The 17284-nt window shown below is 57.7% G+C and overlaps 1 protein-coding gene across 2 annotated transcripts in view; it reads left to right on the forward strand.

Annotated features, from left to right (window-relative positions):
- The window catches only part of SORCS2 (sortilin related VPS10 domain containing receptor 2), a 488954-nt gene that overhangs the window by 292178 nt on the left and 179492 nt on the right, over positions 1-17284 (forward strand). For both annotated transcript variants that reach the window (XM_014855228.3, XM_070506280.1), the window contains exon 3: positions 8699-8798. In XM_014855228.3, the coding sequence (XP_014710714.3) occupies positions 8699-8798 (100 nt within the window). The remainder of the gene's footprint in view (positions 1-8698; positions 8799-17284) is intronic.

Raw genomic sequence — 17284 nt, forward strand, 5'->3', positions numbered from 1 at the left:
GGACAGCCTGGGGTACCGCAGAAAAGACAGACTTGAAACCTGACAGCCTGGCTTAAAATGAGTTTTCTGTAGTTGCGGTGTGATCCTGAGCAAGTCACTTAATACTCCTCGAGACTCGGTTTCCTCCTCTGTCAAGCGGGAAGGCAAACTCCTGTTCCAATGTGATCGTCCTGGCTCAGTGAGTCCGTGCTCTCCACCCCAAGCATGGTGTCCAGCGCATGGTGAGCACGAGTTTTTATTAATCCCCACCCCCAGACCTTTCACGTTGGGAGGAGACCGCCCTCTCGGATCCTGCCCCGGCTGCTCCAGGATATTGGGGTGACTGGCTGGCATCCTCCTCCATTGCCGTCGTGTGTGCCCTTGAGGCCATGGCTGTGATTTCTCCCCTCAACTCACCCACCTAGCTGGCGCCCAACTCCCCACTCACACTCAGAATCCCAAGCCACGTTCCAGAATGTCCTGGAATGCTGATCGGCCCTAGAAGTGCCCCTGCCGCCCTAACTCTTTTCCTCGCTGATCCCGAAAAGGATTATCACTCAGTCCGGGCAGCAGATCAAAGCCTCCTCTTTCCGGGCCCCACGGAGTCATCGGTTCCTGAGAACAAGAGTGGTCCTTGTGTGGTGTCTGCTCAGCGTCCATTCCTTCTCCTGTCACATCGCAGACGTCACGTGCGGCTGGAATCCCGCCAAAGCTCAGAAACCCTTCAGCTGGAAAACACGTCTCTAACATCTCCTTCTCTGGTGGGAGAGCCCAAGGTGGGCGCCCGGAGGCTGGAGTTCAAGTCCCCACTCTGCCATCAGATCCCCATAGGACTCTAGACAAGTCCCTTTCCTAGCCGGGCCTCAGTTTCCCCGTGCGTAAAGTGCGGATGGTAATTCTGACCCTCTGGAGTGTCAGCGGGGGTTTGCTCAGGATGCTCTGCAAACTGTCAGGTGCAGAACAAGTGCTGGTCCTCAGAATCGTAATCATTCAGGTGCATAAGGTGTGTCCACACACAGCCGCACCTTGGACCAGAGACAGGTCCACGGCTAGCGATGTGACCTCAGCGCCCCTCAGGCGGCACAGTGATGCAGTGACCGCTACGCCGTCTTCATCTCATTAGCCCCTTTACAGATGAAGGAACAGAGTCTCACGGAGGCCCGGCCTTGCCTAGGACACACACTTGCAGGTGGCACAGCCACGCAGGTGGGCGCTGCCTTTCAAGGTAGCCAGTGGGAAGCGGGTGGGACGTGGCCCCTCTGCACAAGGGGAGGGGACAGGAGCTGAACGTATGTCCCTGCCAATGAAATAATTATATAGAGTATGAAAATGGCTTAATTAAATCATTTTAAAAAGTGAATATGTACAAACACTCAGCAGTTAAGCAGCCGATGTACAAATAGCAATTTTCCAACTGCGCTGCCTTCCATGTTTCTATCTGCCCGTTTTTAGACTCCGGCTTTTTGTTTTTAATTTGAATAAGTGTAGATTGGAGTGATCACTCTCTGAGTGCTGGATACTGTTAGAAGAACTTACAGATGGTGAGGATGCTGAGCGCTGTGAAGGTCGGGGCGGGGGCACAGACGAGCCGCTCAGGGGCTACTGTTTCCCTCCACCCCCTCCTCCCTCCTGCCTCCCTCCTCCTTTCCACTTCCCTCTTTCCCTCCCTCCTCCCTCCTTTCCTCCTCCTTCCTTCCCTCCTCCATCCTCCCTTCTTCCCTCCCTCCTCCTTCCCTCTGGACACCCTGGCCTCTCGCAGGAACGTTGATGCTGTGCTGAGATGAGAGGGGAGTTTCTCCTCGGCAGGCAGGTCCAGGGCTCACTTGGTGCTTAGACATAATCAAATCCAATTTCCACATTTTCTGGGGAAACTGCTGCCCAGAGAGGGAAAGCTGTTCACTTGAGGTCACTCAGCCTCTGGGTCTGGAACCCAGAGCCTCTCTGTAGGAATCCAACAAGCATTTATTGAGGACTAGCTGTGTGCCTGGGCTGTGGACCCTTGGATGATCCTGGTGGCTGCTGTCCTCACTCCGACCAGGTGACTTGTACCGGCTTCAGGAGGAGGTGGCGTCAGATTCAGGGGTGGAAACCCGGGGCCATGGGGAGATTTGAACAAGAATCAGGAACGTAAGGCACCTGATTCAGGTCGTCCTTGGATAGAACAGGTGCTCAGTAAATGCCGTGGCCTGTAGTGGGTTGAAGAAGGTCCCCCCGAAATCTGTGTCCACCAGAACCTCAGAATATGACCTTTTTTGGATATGCAGTTTTGCAGATGTAATTAGTTAAAGATTGAGATGAAGTCGTTCTGGATTTAAGGTGGGCCCTGATCTGATGACTGCTGTCCTGATGGGCACATGTGGAGGAGGCCGTGTGACGATGGAGGCAGAGGTTGGGCGAGGCGGCCACAAGCCCAGGGACACCTGGGGCCCCCAGGAGCTGGAAGAGGCAGGAAGGACCCTCCCCAGAGCCTCCGGAGGGACCCGGGCCACTGACCTCTCGGTGTGGGCTCGGCCTCCAGGACTGGGAGAATGAGCGCCTGCAGTCCGAAGCCCCTGTCTGCAGAATGTGCTGCAGCCGCCCTGGGAACCCGACTCAGGGCTCCAGCCTCACCCAGCCAGCCTTGATTTCTCCCCGCCGGGTGCCGGCATTACCTGGTCTGTGGGGTCCTGCTGCTTACGAGGCACTGCAAATACACAGGAAGTAGTCAGCAGGGTTTTTTTAAAAATGTTCTTTAAAGGAAAGAGCTTTTGGAGTTTAAAATAACGATCAGCTGAGAAGCAAGAAAGTGTGACACGGCGACATCACGTAAACCTCATTCTCTCTCCTCGTGTGGGAGTTCTGGGGTCCTTCCCACCCACCCCCTTTCTCCCTTGGCATCCATGCCCACAGTGCCAGGCCGAGAGCTGCCTGCTAGAATCGGGTCCATTCCCCTGACCTTCGCTGCCCCCCGCCTGCAGGTGTTTTAACCACGATGCAGGGTTGACCTCTCTCAGAGGCTCAAGCTTGGTGAGTGCACAACAGAGTTGACCATACTCCCGGGGAAGAGACAAGACCATCCGTCCAGTCCCCCCTGGGGACCGCTGGATTTGCAGCAGAAATGTCGCACATTCTGAAGAGCGAGGTGCTCACCTTAGTCCCTCCCTCAGATACACAGGGAGAACCAGAGACCGCATGAAACCATCAGTGGTTTTCCAGTTTTGTTTCTTGGAATGAATCTTCATAATACATATATATCATCACTGCTGGACTTATTCATTTATTTGAATTTAGGAAACAGTGGCCTGAGGAAATAATGAGATGAAACATAGACATTTACGTGGCCCACCAGGAAAACAAGGTCCAGCAAAATGTTTCCTGAGACCCGGCCTCTGAGAGCCAGATCCACGGCTCGCAAGGGATGCTGGGAGGCCAAGTGACAGGCAGGGAAAGTGCAGGTTAGGGGTGTGTGGCCAGCCTTGTCCATGGATGGGGGCTTCAGGGACCCCTGACTCCCACCTCTGATGCCTCAGAGGGGAAACAGATGCCCTCACCCTGAGTTGGCGCCTGGGGAGCTCAGTACATCAGTAGCAGCGAGGGCGCCTAGACCCACTGACTGCCGGCCCCTGGCTCCAGCGAGCCTGACTCATGGCAGCCTCACAGGGTCGCATGGTTCCTCTGACTGCTGCCAGGTGAGCTGGTGACACAGGGGACAATGTGTGGCTGTGAACTCACCCATCTTCGAGCCCCGCCTCGTCCCAGGCTTAGTGGGTGCCGGGTGAGCGAGCCTCACTGAGGCGCCATCCTGTCTCCCAGCCCGACCCTCCACCTCACCATGCTGCGCCCCCCTGAGCAGCATCACCCTGTTCTCCAGGTCACGTGGCGTCACCCCCTCTTGCTCCTCAGCCCAACATCTTGCCCATCCCCGAGTGGTGCTGATTCCACCTGTGGGCATGTGGCCTGCCCTTCCTTCCTGCTCCTCTCACTGCCACGCCCGTCCATCTCGGTCCCCTGTCCCACCTGCTGTCACAGAAGTTTCCTAAAATAGCAGCAATGGCAAGCTCCTACGGCGTGTGCTTTGACGCCGGCACCGTCTAACGCTGCCATGCCATCGCTCGGCTAATCCGCTGAGACGGCACTTTCCAGATGAGGACACAGGCCTGTCCCTGCACAACCTGCTTATCCTCTTTAGAGGCCGCCCACGGCCTCAGCCTGTGTCCACGCCAGCGAGTCCATGAGAAATAGGACATGAGCCATGCGTAGAAATGTTCTTTAAAAAGTAGAACGAAACAGTTGACGTGAAAAGACCTAGAGGAACCTTAAACGCATGTTACTAAGTGACAGACGCCAGTCTGAGAAGGCCACACACTGTATGATTTCAGTGTATGACATTCTGGAAAAGGCCGAACTATGGAGGCAGCAAAAAGAGCCATGGTCACCCAGGGTGGGGTTGGGGGAGCCGGTGGGGGATGACTAGATGGAGCACAGAGGAGCCCTAGGGAGTGAAACTGCTCTGTGCGATGCTGGCATAGTGGGCGCACGTCGGCACCCATTTGTCTAAACCCACAGAACGTGCACCCCCAGGAGGGAACTCTAATGGAAACTGTGGACTTCCGGCGGTAATGACGTGTCCGTGTGGGTTCATCACTGGTAACAAATGTACCATCGGGAGGGGGATGCAGATGTGGGGGATGTGTGCGTGCGTGGGGACTGGGGCTATATGGGAAATCTCTGTACCTTCCTCTCAATTCTTCTGTGAACCTAAAACTGATCTAAAAAAATATTAATTATAAAAAGAAACAGGTGAAATTAATCTTAATAGATTTTACTTAACTAAGTATATCCAAAGTATTATGTCAACATGTAACCAATATAAAATTGTAATGAAGTATCTTACATCCGTTTTTATACCCTAAGTCTTTGAGATGGGTATAGGTTTTACCCTCCAGCCCATCTCAGTTCGGACGACTTCGCCACATTCCCAGTGATCCGCAGCCTCCCACGCTGAGCGGGTGCTGGACTACAGAGCAGGCCCCACCTCTCTGTAGCTCAGGCACCCTCAGGCCCCGCCCCTGCCCACCTACCCACCTCCGGGCCTGTCATCTCTCTCGGCCCCCTGCAACCCTCCTGCTGCCCTCTGCTACCGCTGCACCTGGCACCTGGCTCACATGCCCACCTGGGGAAGGCAGAAGGACACCCCCAGAGATATCACGTCCTAACCCTGGAGCCTGGGAGGAAGTCACCGTACAAGGCAAAGGGGCCTCTGCAGATGTGGTTACGTTAGGGATTTGAAATGGATGGTCCTGGATGGGTACTCAGAAGGGTCCCTGCAGGAGGGAGCCCGAGGGAGATCTGCCTGCAGGTGAGGACATGTGACGGATGATGGAAGCAGACATTGGAGGGATGCACATTGAAGATGGAGGAGGGGCCGCAAGCCAAGGAGTGCAGGAGGCCGCTAGAAGCTGGAGAAGCCAAGGAAATGGCTTTTTCCTAGAGCTCCCAGAAGGTGCAGACACCTTGATTTTAGCCCATGAGACCCATTTCACCCTTTGACCTCCAGAACCATATGATAGTAACTTTGTCTCATTTTAAGCTACTAATTTGCCACAGCACAGGAATCTGACGCCACTCCCAGATGGAGTCCACCCAGCTGGCATCAGCATCCCTCCCCTCTGGGCCTGTAACCCACTGGGAGCCCCGAGGCCAGGCGGGAGATGAGGAGGGCCCGGCTGAAGGCGGGTGGAGATGCTGGGACGGACTGTGAACGACTGAGGAGGAACAGTCAGCGAGAGCGGTGCTGGATTAGACTGGCGGTGGGGGCAGTGTGGGAGTGGGGGAGCCGAGGACGTCCCCTTAGAGTCTCCCAGGGCTCTCTGGACATGTCCCTTGATGTCATTGCTTACCTGGAATTACCTGTCTGCTTGCTCTCTCTCACCAGCCAGCCTGTCATCCCCACGGGCAAGACGGCGTCTGTCCTGCTCACCGTGGGATCCCCACCCTCTGTGAAGTGGCTGGCTCATAGAAGGTCCTCAGTAAATACACGTGGCATGAAAGAATTTGAACGAATGAAGGAACTTGAACTCCCGGTCCTTAGTGTGGGGCTTAAAGCATAAAAGAGCTGAACAAATATTGAAGGAAGCAGTGAATGAGTGGATGAATGAACTGGTGTTCCCAGTCCCTGGCAGGAGGCTGGGAACTTGGGGTGAATGGATATTTGAAGGGTTGGATTTGCACTGTCCTGCAGGGTGAGGGTTTTTGATGCCTCGATGGCTGCTAAAGCAGTGGCAGAACTTTGGTTTAAACAGATCCCTCCTTCGCTCTCCCCAGAGAAGAAGGGAGGGCCATCCCATCTTCATGGCCTTTGCACATGCTGTTCCCTCTACTTGGACCACTGTATTAGTTTCCCAGGGCTGCCCTAACAAAGGACCACAAACTGGCTGGCTTAAAACAATGGAAAGTTATTGTCCGCAGTCTGGAGGGTGGAAGTTCAGGGTCAAAGTGCCAGCAGGGTTAGTTCTTCCTAGAGGATCTGAGGGACACTGTGTTCCAGGCCTCTCTCCTAGCTTCCAGTCATGGCCCAAAATCCTTAGCATCTCTTGTCTGTCTCTGTTGCCACATGGCGTTCTCCCTGTGTCTGTGTCTAAATTTCCCACTTCTTATGGCACCAGTCACTGGATAAGGGCCAACTCTACTCCTGTATGACCTCGTCTTAACTTGATGACGTCTGCAAAGACTCTATTTGCAAATAAGGTCACATTCTCAGGTTCTGGGCAGACATGAATTTGAGGGGACATTACTCAACCTGGTACAAATGGCTTCCCCCAGCCAGGCACTCAGCACTCGCTCTTCCTTCCTGTCTCTGCCCCAAGGTCCCTGTGTCCCAGGGGCCTTCCCGGCCCCTCTCTCTGAGACAGCAGTCCCACGGCCCCTCCAGCCCCCTGCACTGTGGATTCTTCCCGCCCTGTCGCACCTGACGCTGTGACATTGGTGCTTGTTTGTCTGTCCCTCTTGCCACCTTGCCCCACTACAATGGGGCCCCTGGGCAGCAGGGCCGTGGTGGACGCGCTCCCTGCTGCAGGCCCACACCAGCAGGTGGCCTTGGGTGCGAGATGTGAGCAGGCTCCTCTAGCCACAGGGACACACACACATATACACACACACACAGAGCTGGCAAACACAGCCATCTGTTTCTGAGGGGCTCTGGAATTTCCTGGGGCGCTGGATCGATCCTCTGCTAATGGGCCTCTGGCTCCCTCCTTCCCAAAGAAAATCAATTCTCTGCGGTTTACAGAGTAAGCGCTGCCCTAATTATACCTCCTGGGCTCCTTGGCTCGCTCCAGCAGGTCCTCCCCGGGGAGGCCCAGGGCAGTCTGAGGCCCAGAGGGTCCTCTCCTGCCACCTGGGGAGGGGCTGCTGGACTCCCCGGGGATCCGGTGGCAGGGGTTGCTCTCTGCCCTGGCCCAGGAGGGACCTTGTGACCCTGAGGCTTGGGAGGGACCCAACCTCTGGGGACATATGGCCACTGAACCCCGAGGCGATAAACAGGGGGAAGATGGGGAGGCTCTAGGCGAGCCCTGGGACCCGAGCATCTCTGGAACGCCGCACTTCAGATTCAGGATGCGAGGGACAGTGCTGCCCGAGGACCTGGCCGTCCCTCCCACTTGCAGCCGGGCACACTCTGCAATCCCAGCACATTTTCACGGGGTGATAATAGGGAGCGTCGGTTTCAGGGTCACGAGGACTCTAAGCTTCCACATGGAGTTAATTCCACGTCCTGGTGTAGCCACTGCTTCCAAACCACAGATGTAAAGTGGCCCTGAGGACTTCTCTCCTGTCCTTGCTGCTGGGCTGGTGGCTTTAGAGCCCAGAGAGCCCTCAGAGATCCTAGCCTGCACTCTCCCGGTGTAGACCAGGAAAGGGTGTCCCAGGCAGGGAGGGACTGGCCCGGGTCATGCTGTGCGGCGAGCAGGTCTCCCGACGTTGAGCCTGGGGGTGGCCCTCAGAGCCAACACAGGGCCTGGGGTCCCATTTCCAGCAGCGCCTTGAGCTCCGGTACCTGCCGTGTCCCCTGCATCCTGTGGGCACGCGTGGTCGGGTGTGGCTCCCTGGAGGAGTTCAGGGTCCGGAGTGGGAAACGGACAAGCGGACAGGCCACCATGGGGCCTGGGCACAGTGGGCGGACATTCTGTAGAGCACACGGGACGCCAGCTCTGCAGGGGACGGGCCAGCGTCCACATCCTGATTCGGCCACTTGCTGGCTGACGGATTGAAAGCTGGAATTTGTCACCTCTGAGCCTCTTCCTCATCCTCTGGTCATCTGCCAGACAGACGTGGTGACATAGTCTGTCAGGGTTTTGCAGGGAATCAGAGACACAGGGACCTAGAGGTGCCGGCACGTATGAGGCCCCTCCTAAACATGAGACCAGCTACAGCACAGCTAATACACGTGTGGACAGGGCGGGACGCCGAGGATGGGGCTCCGTGGGGAGACTGGCTGGCATTCACAGTCAGAGGACCTGACTCCACATCAGGGCTCCAGCCCTGAGCGCATGCTCAGCGTCCCCCAGGGAGCCCTGGTCCCCTCCCCTGCCACCTGGGGCGCACTGCTCCCTGGCGGGAGAGGACTCCACGTCTCCATGTGAGGGTGCCTGGGGCTCTGTGCCCACACTCACACGTGGCCTGTGCTGGATCCGTGGGCTCCTGGAGGGGCACATCACTGACAGCTGTCGTCCTGTCCCCCCAGGTCGTCGGACTTCGGGACGACCTACACCAAGCTCACCCTGCAGCCTGGCGTCACTACCGTCATCGACAACTTCTACATTTGCCCGACCAACAAGAGAAAGGTATGTGCTGTGCGGCCGGTTCAGGCTTTCACCCTTCCCAGGTCCACGCAATCCGTGTTGATGAACGTGTTTTAAAGGACCAGCTGGGCCTTTGGAGAAAGACTCTGCCCGCCCATCTGGGTGCATGTGTCCTCCCCGCCCTGGAGGCGGCATCTGTGGGGGGCAGAGCAGGAGGAGTCAGGGGCGCCGTAGAGGGGAGGAAGACTCTGGTTCTGTGCCCTTGGAAGGCAGAGATGAGCAGGCCCCATCTTCTGCGGGCCTTTTTGTTTATCTGGTTTTGATTTGCCTTTGATTTTTCCTGAGCTTTACTTTGCTTTCTTGGTCTGAGCGTGTCTCCTAACTGTGCTGTCCGCTGGCTGCCGAACAGGGAACTTTGTCGCTTTGAGGCTACCACCACTCCCGCCAGGCTCCATGAGAGGACCCGTCTGCAAGCCCATGGTCGCCCCTGGCCACCCTGTGGCCCCAGAACGAGGTCAGAGGGGGTGCCCAGGCAGAGCCGTCCTGCCTTCTCCACTCCATCCAGAGAAGCAGTTCAGTGCTTCAGAAAGGGACTCGGGCAGAGCAGGTTCCTCACGAGAAATGGGATGCAACCCCATCTTGCACAGCGAACTGTGACATTGGGAGTTAGAACCCAGAGCCTGGTGCGGGCTTGGCGCGAGGCCGGCCCACAGGCACCGAGAGTTCCTCTGGGGACTCTAAAGGAAAGGTTGGAGCAGCGCAGAGCCCGTGGAACCCTCTGTAAACCAGGGAGCGTCTTGGAGAGGGGGTTGGCAATGCCCGATGGCAGGACAAGGGGCACTCGAGGGTCTGATGGCTCTGCTGAGGGCAGACAACGGGCTCAGGGAGTCGGTGTGCGCGTGTGCTGGCAGGTTCTGTGAAGACCAAGGGCCTGTCGCAGAGGGTGATGGCTGCAGGGACTGGGGTGGGCAGTGCCGCTCACCAGGCCTGTCCAGGTAACCTCAGGGGCACTTTTTAATGGGATGTCGTCTTTCTAAAGGGTGTCCCCCTTTCCCCGACTTGTACTGCTGTGATAGCTTCCTGATGACAGAGCTGGAATGCAGAGGTCGGGAGGGCTGCCGGTGTGTGGAGATGGGGGACCTTCCCCTGGGGACGCCAGTGCCCACCTGGAGGGGAAGGACTTGGGAACGCAGGGAGGGAGTGTGGCAGTCCCTGCGGCTTCCTGGACCCCACCCTGGGGCTTCACACGTGTGATCGCTCTCCGTCCCACAGGGCCAGGGAAGGAGATCTTGTTATCCCATTTTCCAGGGCAGAAGACTGAGGTGGGGAGGTGAGAGAATCACAAGGCTGGTGGAGGGAGGCCTGGATTCGAACCCAGCTCCACGTGGCCCAGAGCCGAGGGTCCTTCCTGTGGAGGAGTGAGAGCGAGTGTGAGGGAGTGAACCCCCCGCCACACACACAGCATCCACACCTCAGCCCCGCTGCTCCCCGAGCTGTCCGCCTCCCTCGTCAGGCTCTGCTCCATCCTGGTCGTCGCCCCAGCCCAGGGTTAGCAAGGAGACGGAGCTGGAGTGGAACCCTCGCTCTGCCGTGAGCTCCACGCCTTCCACGGGTGCCACCCACCCTCTGAGCCGCAGCGTTCTGTTCTGTGGGGAGCAAGTGAATGGCCAAGCAGTGCCCCTGGCCCAGGGCCTGGCACAGCAGCGTGAGCAGAGCACGGAGGCCCTCGTTGCTGGGAGGCCTGAATGCTTGGAGGGGTGCAAGGACGGACCTCTAGTCTCCCTGCCCACTGCCACCGTTCTCCAGGGAGTTTCTATGATTCTAACTCGAGACAAGGGCTGGTCACTGGGGCCCGGTGCTGACCCAGGCAAGAGGCCCCTCCGTCAACCCCAGGCTCCACCCAGCAGTGGACAGAGGAGGCTGTGCCATCCCCTGATTTCTGTCTGTCCAGCCAGCCTGGTGCTGGTGGCCTTCCCCCGGCTGCTGTTCACTCCAGGCAAACTGTCCCTGTGAGGAGACCCCAGGATGTGATGGTGCCTCTGGAGTCGGCCCCACAGGCCGTGGCAGCTTCTGGAAATGCAAAGGGTGGAGGCAGCGGTGGCAGTCACAGGACTGGGAATTTCTGGGGCCGTGAGTTCAGGGCAGGTTTTGCACGGAGGCTGGCTGGACAGTGGGGAGGGCAGACAGACCTGGCTCCTGCATGGAGCAGCCTGGGACATGTGTTCGCCTCCTCAGAGCCTCGGTTTCCTGCCTGTAAAGGGGTAGGAGGGCTAATGAGAGATGCAGGTAATGGGCAGGGGCTCAGCAAAGGGATTTCCATGGGGCAGGGGCTTCTGGGGAGAATAAAGGGCCCAGGAGCCAGGCGTCAGCATCCGCCACCTTGGGGCCGGGGCAGACGGAGTGCTGGGGGGCGCTTGGCGGAGCCTCCTCTGCAGGCAGCGCTGGGAGGGGAAGCAGGCAGGGAGAATCTGCATCTTTAAAGACAGGACCACCTGATGGGCAAGGCCTGTGAGAGGTGATTTGACAATTTGGACGTTTAGCCTGGAAATATCACTGAGGGGAGAAGACGGGGTGTGGTGGGGGCCGGCGTTAGAGGACTGGAAGGAGTGAATGAATGAATGAATGAGTGCCACCACAGCATCAGGTCCTGCTGAATGAATGCTGTTGCCGCTTCGCCCAGCTGATCCCCAGATGTCCGGTGCAGCTGGGAGAACAGGGGCAGAGGGCCCGAGGCCGCGCTGGGCGGGGAGTCCCCACCCCACCTGGATGGGGCCCGGGTGCGCCTGGAGCTCAGGGCTCCTGCCTGGGGTTGCTCAGGGCACCCTGCATTTGCAGGGGTACCTGGGGGACAGCGCTTGGGCTGTGGAGCCCCAGCTCTGCCATGACCCCTAGTGAGGGGACGTGAGGGAGGTCCTGGGTGTCCATCTATAACTGAGGGCAACAACTGAGGGGGGACTTGACAGCTAAGTGCCGACTGCAGTTCACTCGTAGCTGCCACTTAGGGTAGAATAGTGGCTCCCAGAGGTCCCCTTCCCCATCCCTGGAACCTATGAATTGTCACCTATGTGGCAAAAGGGACTTTACAGCTGTGATTAAGTTAAGGATCTTGAGACCGAGAGATGATCCTGTATTCTCCGGGTGGCCCCCCCCCCCGCCCCCCGGTGCTCCCAGGGTCCAGGGCAGCAGAGGGCGGGGCCCGGGAAGGGCAAGGACGTCGGGGACGCGGCGGGCTGGGCGTGAGGGCAGCCTGGAAGCCGACCCCTCTGTTTCTCTTGCTGGAGCGTCGGGGCTCAGCCTGGTCTGGATCTGGCTCTGCAGCTCACTTGCTCTGCGACTTTGCCCGAGTTCTGAACTGGTGACCAGCACCCGTGTGGCCCCCCAGGCCTGCATGCACCTCTCTGTGTGGAGAGAACAAGTTCAGTGTTAGTGAGAAGAACAAGGGGGCGATTCGTTCTCCAACTAACAAGGCAGCCGACCCTTCAGGGCAACGCTCCCGGCGGCCTGAGCTTCTGCCTCTGGAGAAGGAAACGCCACCTCCTCTGTCTGAAGAGGTGGGACAGGCGCTGAGTGGGGCTGGGGACAGATCCCGCTCCCTGGAGGGCAGGACCCACTGGAGGCTCCTGATGATGGCGGGTCAGGGAGGCCGAGGCGAGCAGAGGCCTGAGATCCAGCCTGCAGGCTCCACCGCTCACCAGCAGGACAACCGTGGCCATTGCTTCAGCTCCCCGTGCCTCGGTTTCCTCGTCCGTAAAGTGGGTCCTAACAGTTGAATGAGGATTGCATGACTTGACGCCCGTGCACTGCCTAGAACAGGGCCTGGGACACCGTGAGGCTGTGCCCCCAGAGCTGGCCCTGCAGCAGAGGCCTCCGTGGGTGGGAGCTTGCTTTGATTTGGTTTTAAATGCATTTAGAGGCAGACAAGTCACTGTTACAGAAAAAAAACTGATATAAGACCATGTCACGCAAGGAACGGGGAAGCCATGGGGGCTGGTGAAGGTGGAGGCAGGACTCGGGGCCACAGGCTGGTCTTCAGACTTTGGAAGGGTGGTCCTAGGGAGCAGGGAGCAGCCCGGGCAGACCGCTCGGCAGAGACCGTTATTTCATTCTGCTCCATCTCCTCAACCGTGCACGGCCCTTAGCACTCGGCCGGTACTCAGGAAACATGCGTGCGGTGGGCTGGGTAGGGGGTGCGACCCTTCAGGGCAAGAGATTTCCATTTAATATAAAGCAAACATGTCCTTCCATCGTTGCATCAATTTATGCAGTCGTTCCTGATTCCTGGGTCCCCCTCTGGTGATCATTCACGATGTGCACGCCCTGGGCCAGAACGTTGATCATATCCATTTATTTGGGGGGAGGTGGGTTTGCATCATCACCTCCATTACCCAGATGAGAAGACAGAGGCTCAGGGAAGCTGGAAGATTCATCCAAGGTCCCCCAGCTGGTAGGCAGCAGAGTGTTCACTGATGCAAATAAATATATCGAGTGTCTCTCTGCCCTTGGCATTGGGCAAGGATTCGAACCCGGGTCTGCCAGACGCTGGAGCACCCTTTGTCATACCCTGAGCTCACCAGGCAGCCCCCCAGCAAAGTTCTAGGGAGCAGGTGGGGCTCCCCATGTCTATGCCAGCACAGCCCAGCCCACTTTACCGGAGGTTGGAAATCCGTGGCTCTTTAATGTGCTATAGCTGCACTAGGCCCCGTCTGACCACAGCTGGGCTGGGCAGGATCTGATCTAGGCAGACTGTGTTTCTTCTTCAGTCCTCAGTTTCCCTATCGTAAGATGAGGAGGTTGAACTGGAGCTTCTCCAAAGCCCCTTCTAGCTCGGACATTCTGGACTCCCCTGGCCCCCTCCCAGCAGAGGAGCAGCACCTGGGGAATGAGCTGCGTGTGAGCAGAAGCCAGACTCCCCCGTCTCGTGTTGTGCCTCGGCTTTCTCCCCTCGAGAAGGCAAGTCCACTTGATCTCCAAGCTCCCTGGCACCACTGATGCCCATCCACTTGGCAGCCGCAGAGCGGGGCCCTACAGAAGCTGGCAGCTGCATGCTCGCTGCTGGGGAGAAAGAACTCTTCAATCTCATAGACAATAAATTGGGATTAAGCACCTACTATGTTCTGGGGTCCCTTACTGGGCACTGGGGTGCAGAGGTGAAGTGGACAAACCACTCCAGCCTTCTAGAACCTTTGAGGGTCTGGTGGAGCCCTGAGAAACTGAACCTCTCCTGCTGCGTTTTGGTGGGAGGAATAAGAAAAGAGGATGTAGTCGGCCTCCAGGAGAGGATTCACCGGGGCTGCGTCTGATCTGGGAAAAGAAGGGCCCTCATTTGCAGGGGTGTCTGCATGATCGTGTGCCCGGCGGGTCCACCTCCCCTGTTATCGGGTAATGGATAGGCTTTGCAGGAAGACGTGAAGACTATTAGGAGTTCATTTAGCAATAATTACAGGCCAAGCAGCACTTTATAGCTTCTTAAGAGACCACTTTGCAACCTGTCTTACAAAATGAATTCCCTTTCATTTTTGTCTCTCCTGCGGTACAATCAGAGCTCCCAGCCTTGTTGCCCATGGGCAGGGCATTGTACTATTGTCATGGCATGACCCGAGACCCCAGGGCCCTGACAGTCCCCAAACATCCCCGTAGGCCTTTTGTGCCGTCTGCAATTCCTACATGAGCTTTGGATCAGAGCACCTCTCTGACTTGACCGTGAGAACACCACGTACCGGGAGAGGGTGTGAAAGCGTGGCCCGGGGGAGCTGGCCCGGGCATGGAATTGCTTTCAAGTGTCGTGGTTAATATTAAAAGTTCATGTGAATTTTCATTTTCCTTCATGATACATCAGCGTTGGTTTGAATACTAAAATCACACACACATACACTCACTCAAGCACGTTTTCAACAAAAAGCCTTTGTCAACCTGCTGACCCAGGGAACGCTCCCATTTTAAGCCCCACGAGCTGCTGGCTCTGCCACCACCATGGATGCTCCAGGGCGCAGGACTCCTCATTGGAGAGGCACAGGGCAAGACCTCCATCAGTTAACCTATTCCTTCATTCTGCTCACTCACCCAAGACGTTTTGAGCAACCGCCATGAGCCAAACACTCAGGATGGCGAAATGAACCAAACCAAAATCTTGCCTTCGAGAAGCTCCAAGTGTCACAGAGAGTGAGACATCCTCTTGGAAGAGGCCGCTCTGACTGTGATGACGACCGGTCCAAGTTCCCAAGGCCCTTTATTAATCAGGCTCCATACTAGGAGCTTCGTGTGTGTTGTCTCTAATCCTTGCAACGCCCCTGCAAGGTGAGGGTCCCTGTGCCGTCTTATGTACGGGTGACAGGAAGAGAGGCCCAGAAAGGTCCAGTTGCTTCCCTAAGGCCACATGGCCAGGGTCAGCCAAGCCAGGATTTGTGCCCAGGCCCAAGCGACCCATCATCACGGCCCTTTCTACTGCCCCTGACCCCTTTGAGCAGCTCTGTACCGACACCGAGTGGCCTGTCCTCAGGGTCACCACAGTCTCCCCCTCCGGTGGGTGGGAAACCGAAAGGAGAGGGAGCCGAGTTCAAATCCAGGCGCTGCATTTAGCCAAGCTCTCTGGACCTCAGAGCCCTGGCCAGGAAGACGAGAGACCCTACCTCCTGCCTGGGCTGCCCCACGTGGGCACCTGTGTCCTGCAGCAAAGGGAGACCCGGGCTCCGTAATTATTCCACAGCCTGTGCCACGTCTGCCTCCTCGGGACTCTCACAGTGTTTCCGGAAAGACAAAAGGATGCACTTTGTTCTGCCCTTTGTCTCTGGATGTTTTTCTCCTCCATGTGTGTAGTTCAGCCCTTCTTGCTTTGATCTCAGATTTGGCTCCAGGTGCTCTCTCTGTCTCCACCTCTCCTCCACTCAATTACCCACCTTCTATCCTATAAACCTGGTCTCCAACCCTGACCCCTTTCCTGCTGCCGAGGCCCCGCCCCTCCCTGGCATGGAGACCACGCCCCTCCCTGCTGCCGAGGCCCCGCCCCCTCCCTGCTGCCGAGGCCCGCTCCCTGCCCTCCAGCAGCTGACCTCTTGACCCACCCCTGTCTCCTTCCCTCATCTGGGCCCAGGCAGCACATGGTGGTGGTCGGCCCTCAGGAGGGAGCTGAGGTTAGCCCAGGTCCCATTCACGTGGCCACCGCAGACCCCCTTCTGTGCTCAGAACGCCTGCGGTCTCTGGCCACGCGGGTCCAGATGGAGAGCCTGCGGCGGTCTTGCTGCCGGCTGCGTCCTGCGGGATCCCCTAACGCCCTTGTCGAGGAACCTGGGAGCCTGGGGTCTGCTCGTGTGCTAAAAAGTGTTCTTGGCAGCGGGAGTGAGTTCTGGCTGTTTCTCCTCGTGCTGAAATGCTTATGGGGCCCTGTTCCGTTTTGCTTTGGAATCATTCCTCCAAGTGCTGACTGGCGTTCCCTGCTCCCCGGCCCCAGCATCTGACAAAGAACGTGTGGTGAGGAAGGGGCCGAGGGACAGTGGGGAGAACTGGGCCTTGAGGGGGTCGGATCCCCGAGTCCCTCCCTCCTGGCTCTCTGAGGTGTAAGATGGAGGTTAGATGTGAGGATGCTGAGCAGCACCGGCCCTGGTGGCTGAGATGAAGCGTCAGTGTTATGAGCGCCAAAGGGGGCCAGTGCCTCCGTGCCCCTGAGCCAGGCCCAGGGCATGTGACATGCAGGACACAGTCCTGGCATGCAACTGGGACTCTAAGAGGACCAAACCCGCCCACTGCATGTCTTTCCCAGGGCATGCTGTTCCCGGTGAGCCTGAGCCATGCTGGGGAAAACAAACCCGTCCTTTTCACCACTCCAGGAGGATTCACTCTCTCCCTGTGTTTGGGGAATGGGTTTGAGGCGCACATTTAACTCCAGGAGGTGAGCCAAAGGGTCCCCACGCCTGGTCTGGGGCTGCTGCAGACCTGGCCACACCTGCATCTGTGGCCTTCCGAGGTACAGGGGCGTGGGCACCGGGGTGTGGCACCTTCACACGCGGTGCTCACGCTCAGGATGCCTCGCCAGCCCAGGACCTAGGCTGAGGCGGGGGCTGCCACCTATATGAGAAACCCCTCAGGGAGGCCACTGACGCACCCTCGTGGTGTGCGCTCCACTGGTGTAAGGGGAGGCCGGGCGCAGCAGGGCCGTTCCCGGGCGTGGAGGTGGACAGCTCTTGCTGATTTTCATTTCTGCTGTGGGTTTTTGACTACCAGGGAGCACTCACGGTGAAGCACAGTTGCAAACGTGAGGTCTTCTCAAGTGATGGTCTCCAGGCAAGATGCGTGCAGGCCGCCAGCAGGGGTCCCAGCCCTCCCTGGGAGAGGCGAGCCTGAGTGGGCTGTTCTCATGGGAGGTGGGCTCGTGCAGTCCCCCGGATGAGATCAGATGTGCAGGTTTGCTTGTCTTTTAAGAAAGCTCTTTTGCTTGGTGGGGAGACTGGCGTGGACTGAGGGAGAGCCACTCTCCTTCCATCCATCACCCATCCCCTCATTCATGCAGCCATACTGATCCACGGCATCTGTGCCAC

This window comes from Equus asinus, chromosome 3, assembly GCF_041296235.1.
Source record: "Equus asinus isolate D_3611 breed Donkey chromosome 3, EquAss-T2T_v2, whole genome shotgun sequence".
In the NCBI taxonomy this organism is placed as follows: domain Eukaryota; kingdom Metazoa; phylum Chordata; class Mammalia; order Perissodactyla; family Equidae; genus Equus; species Equus asinus.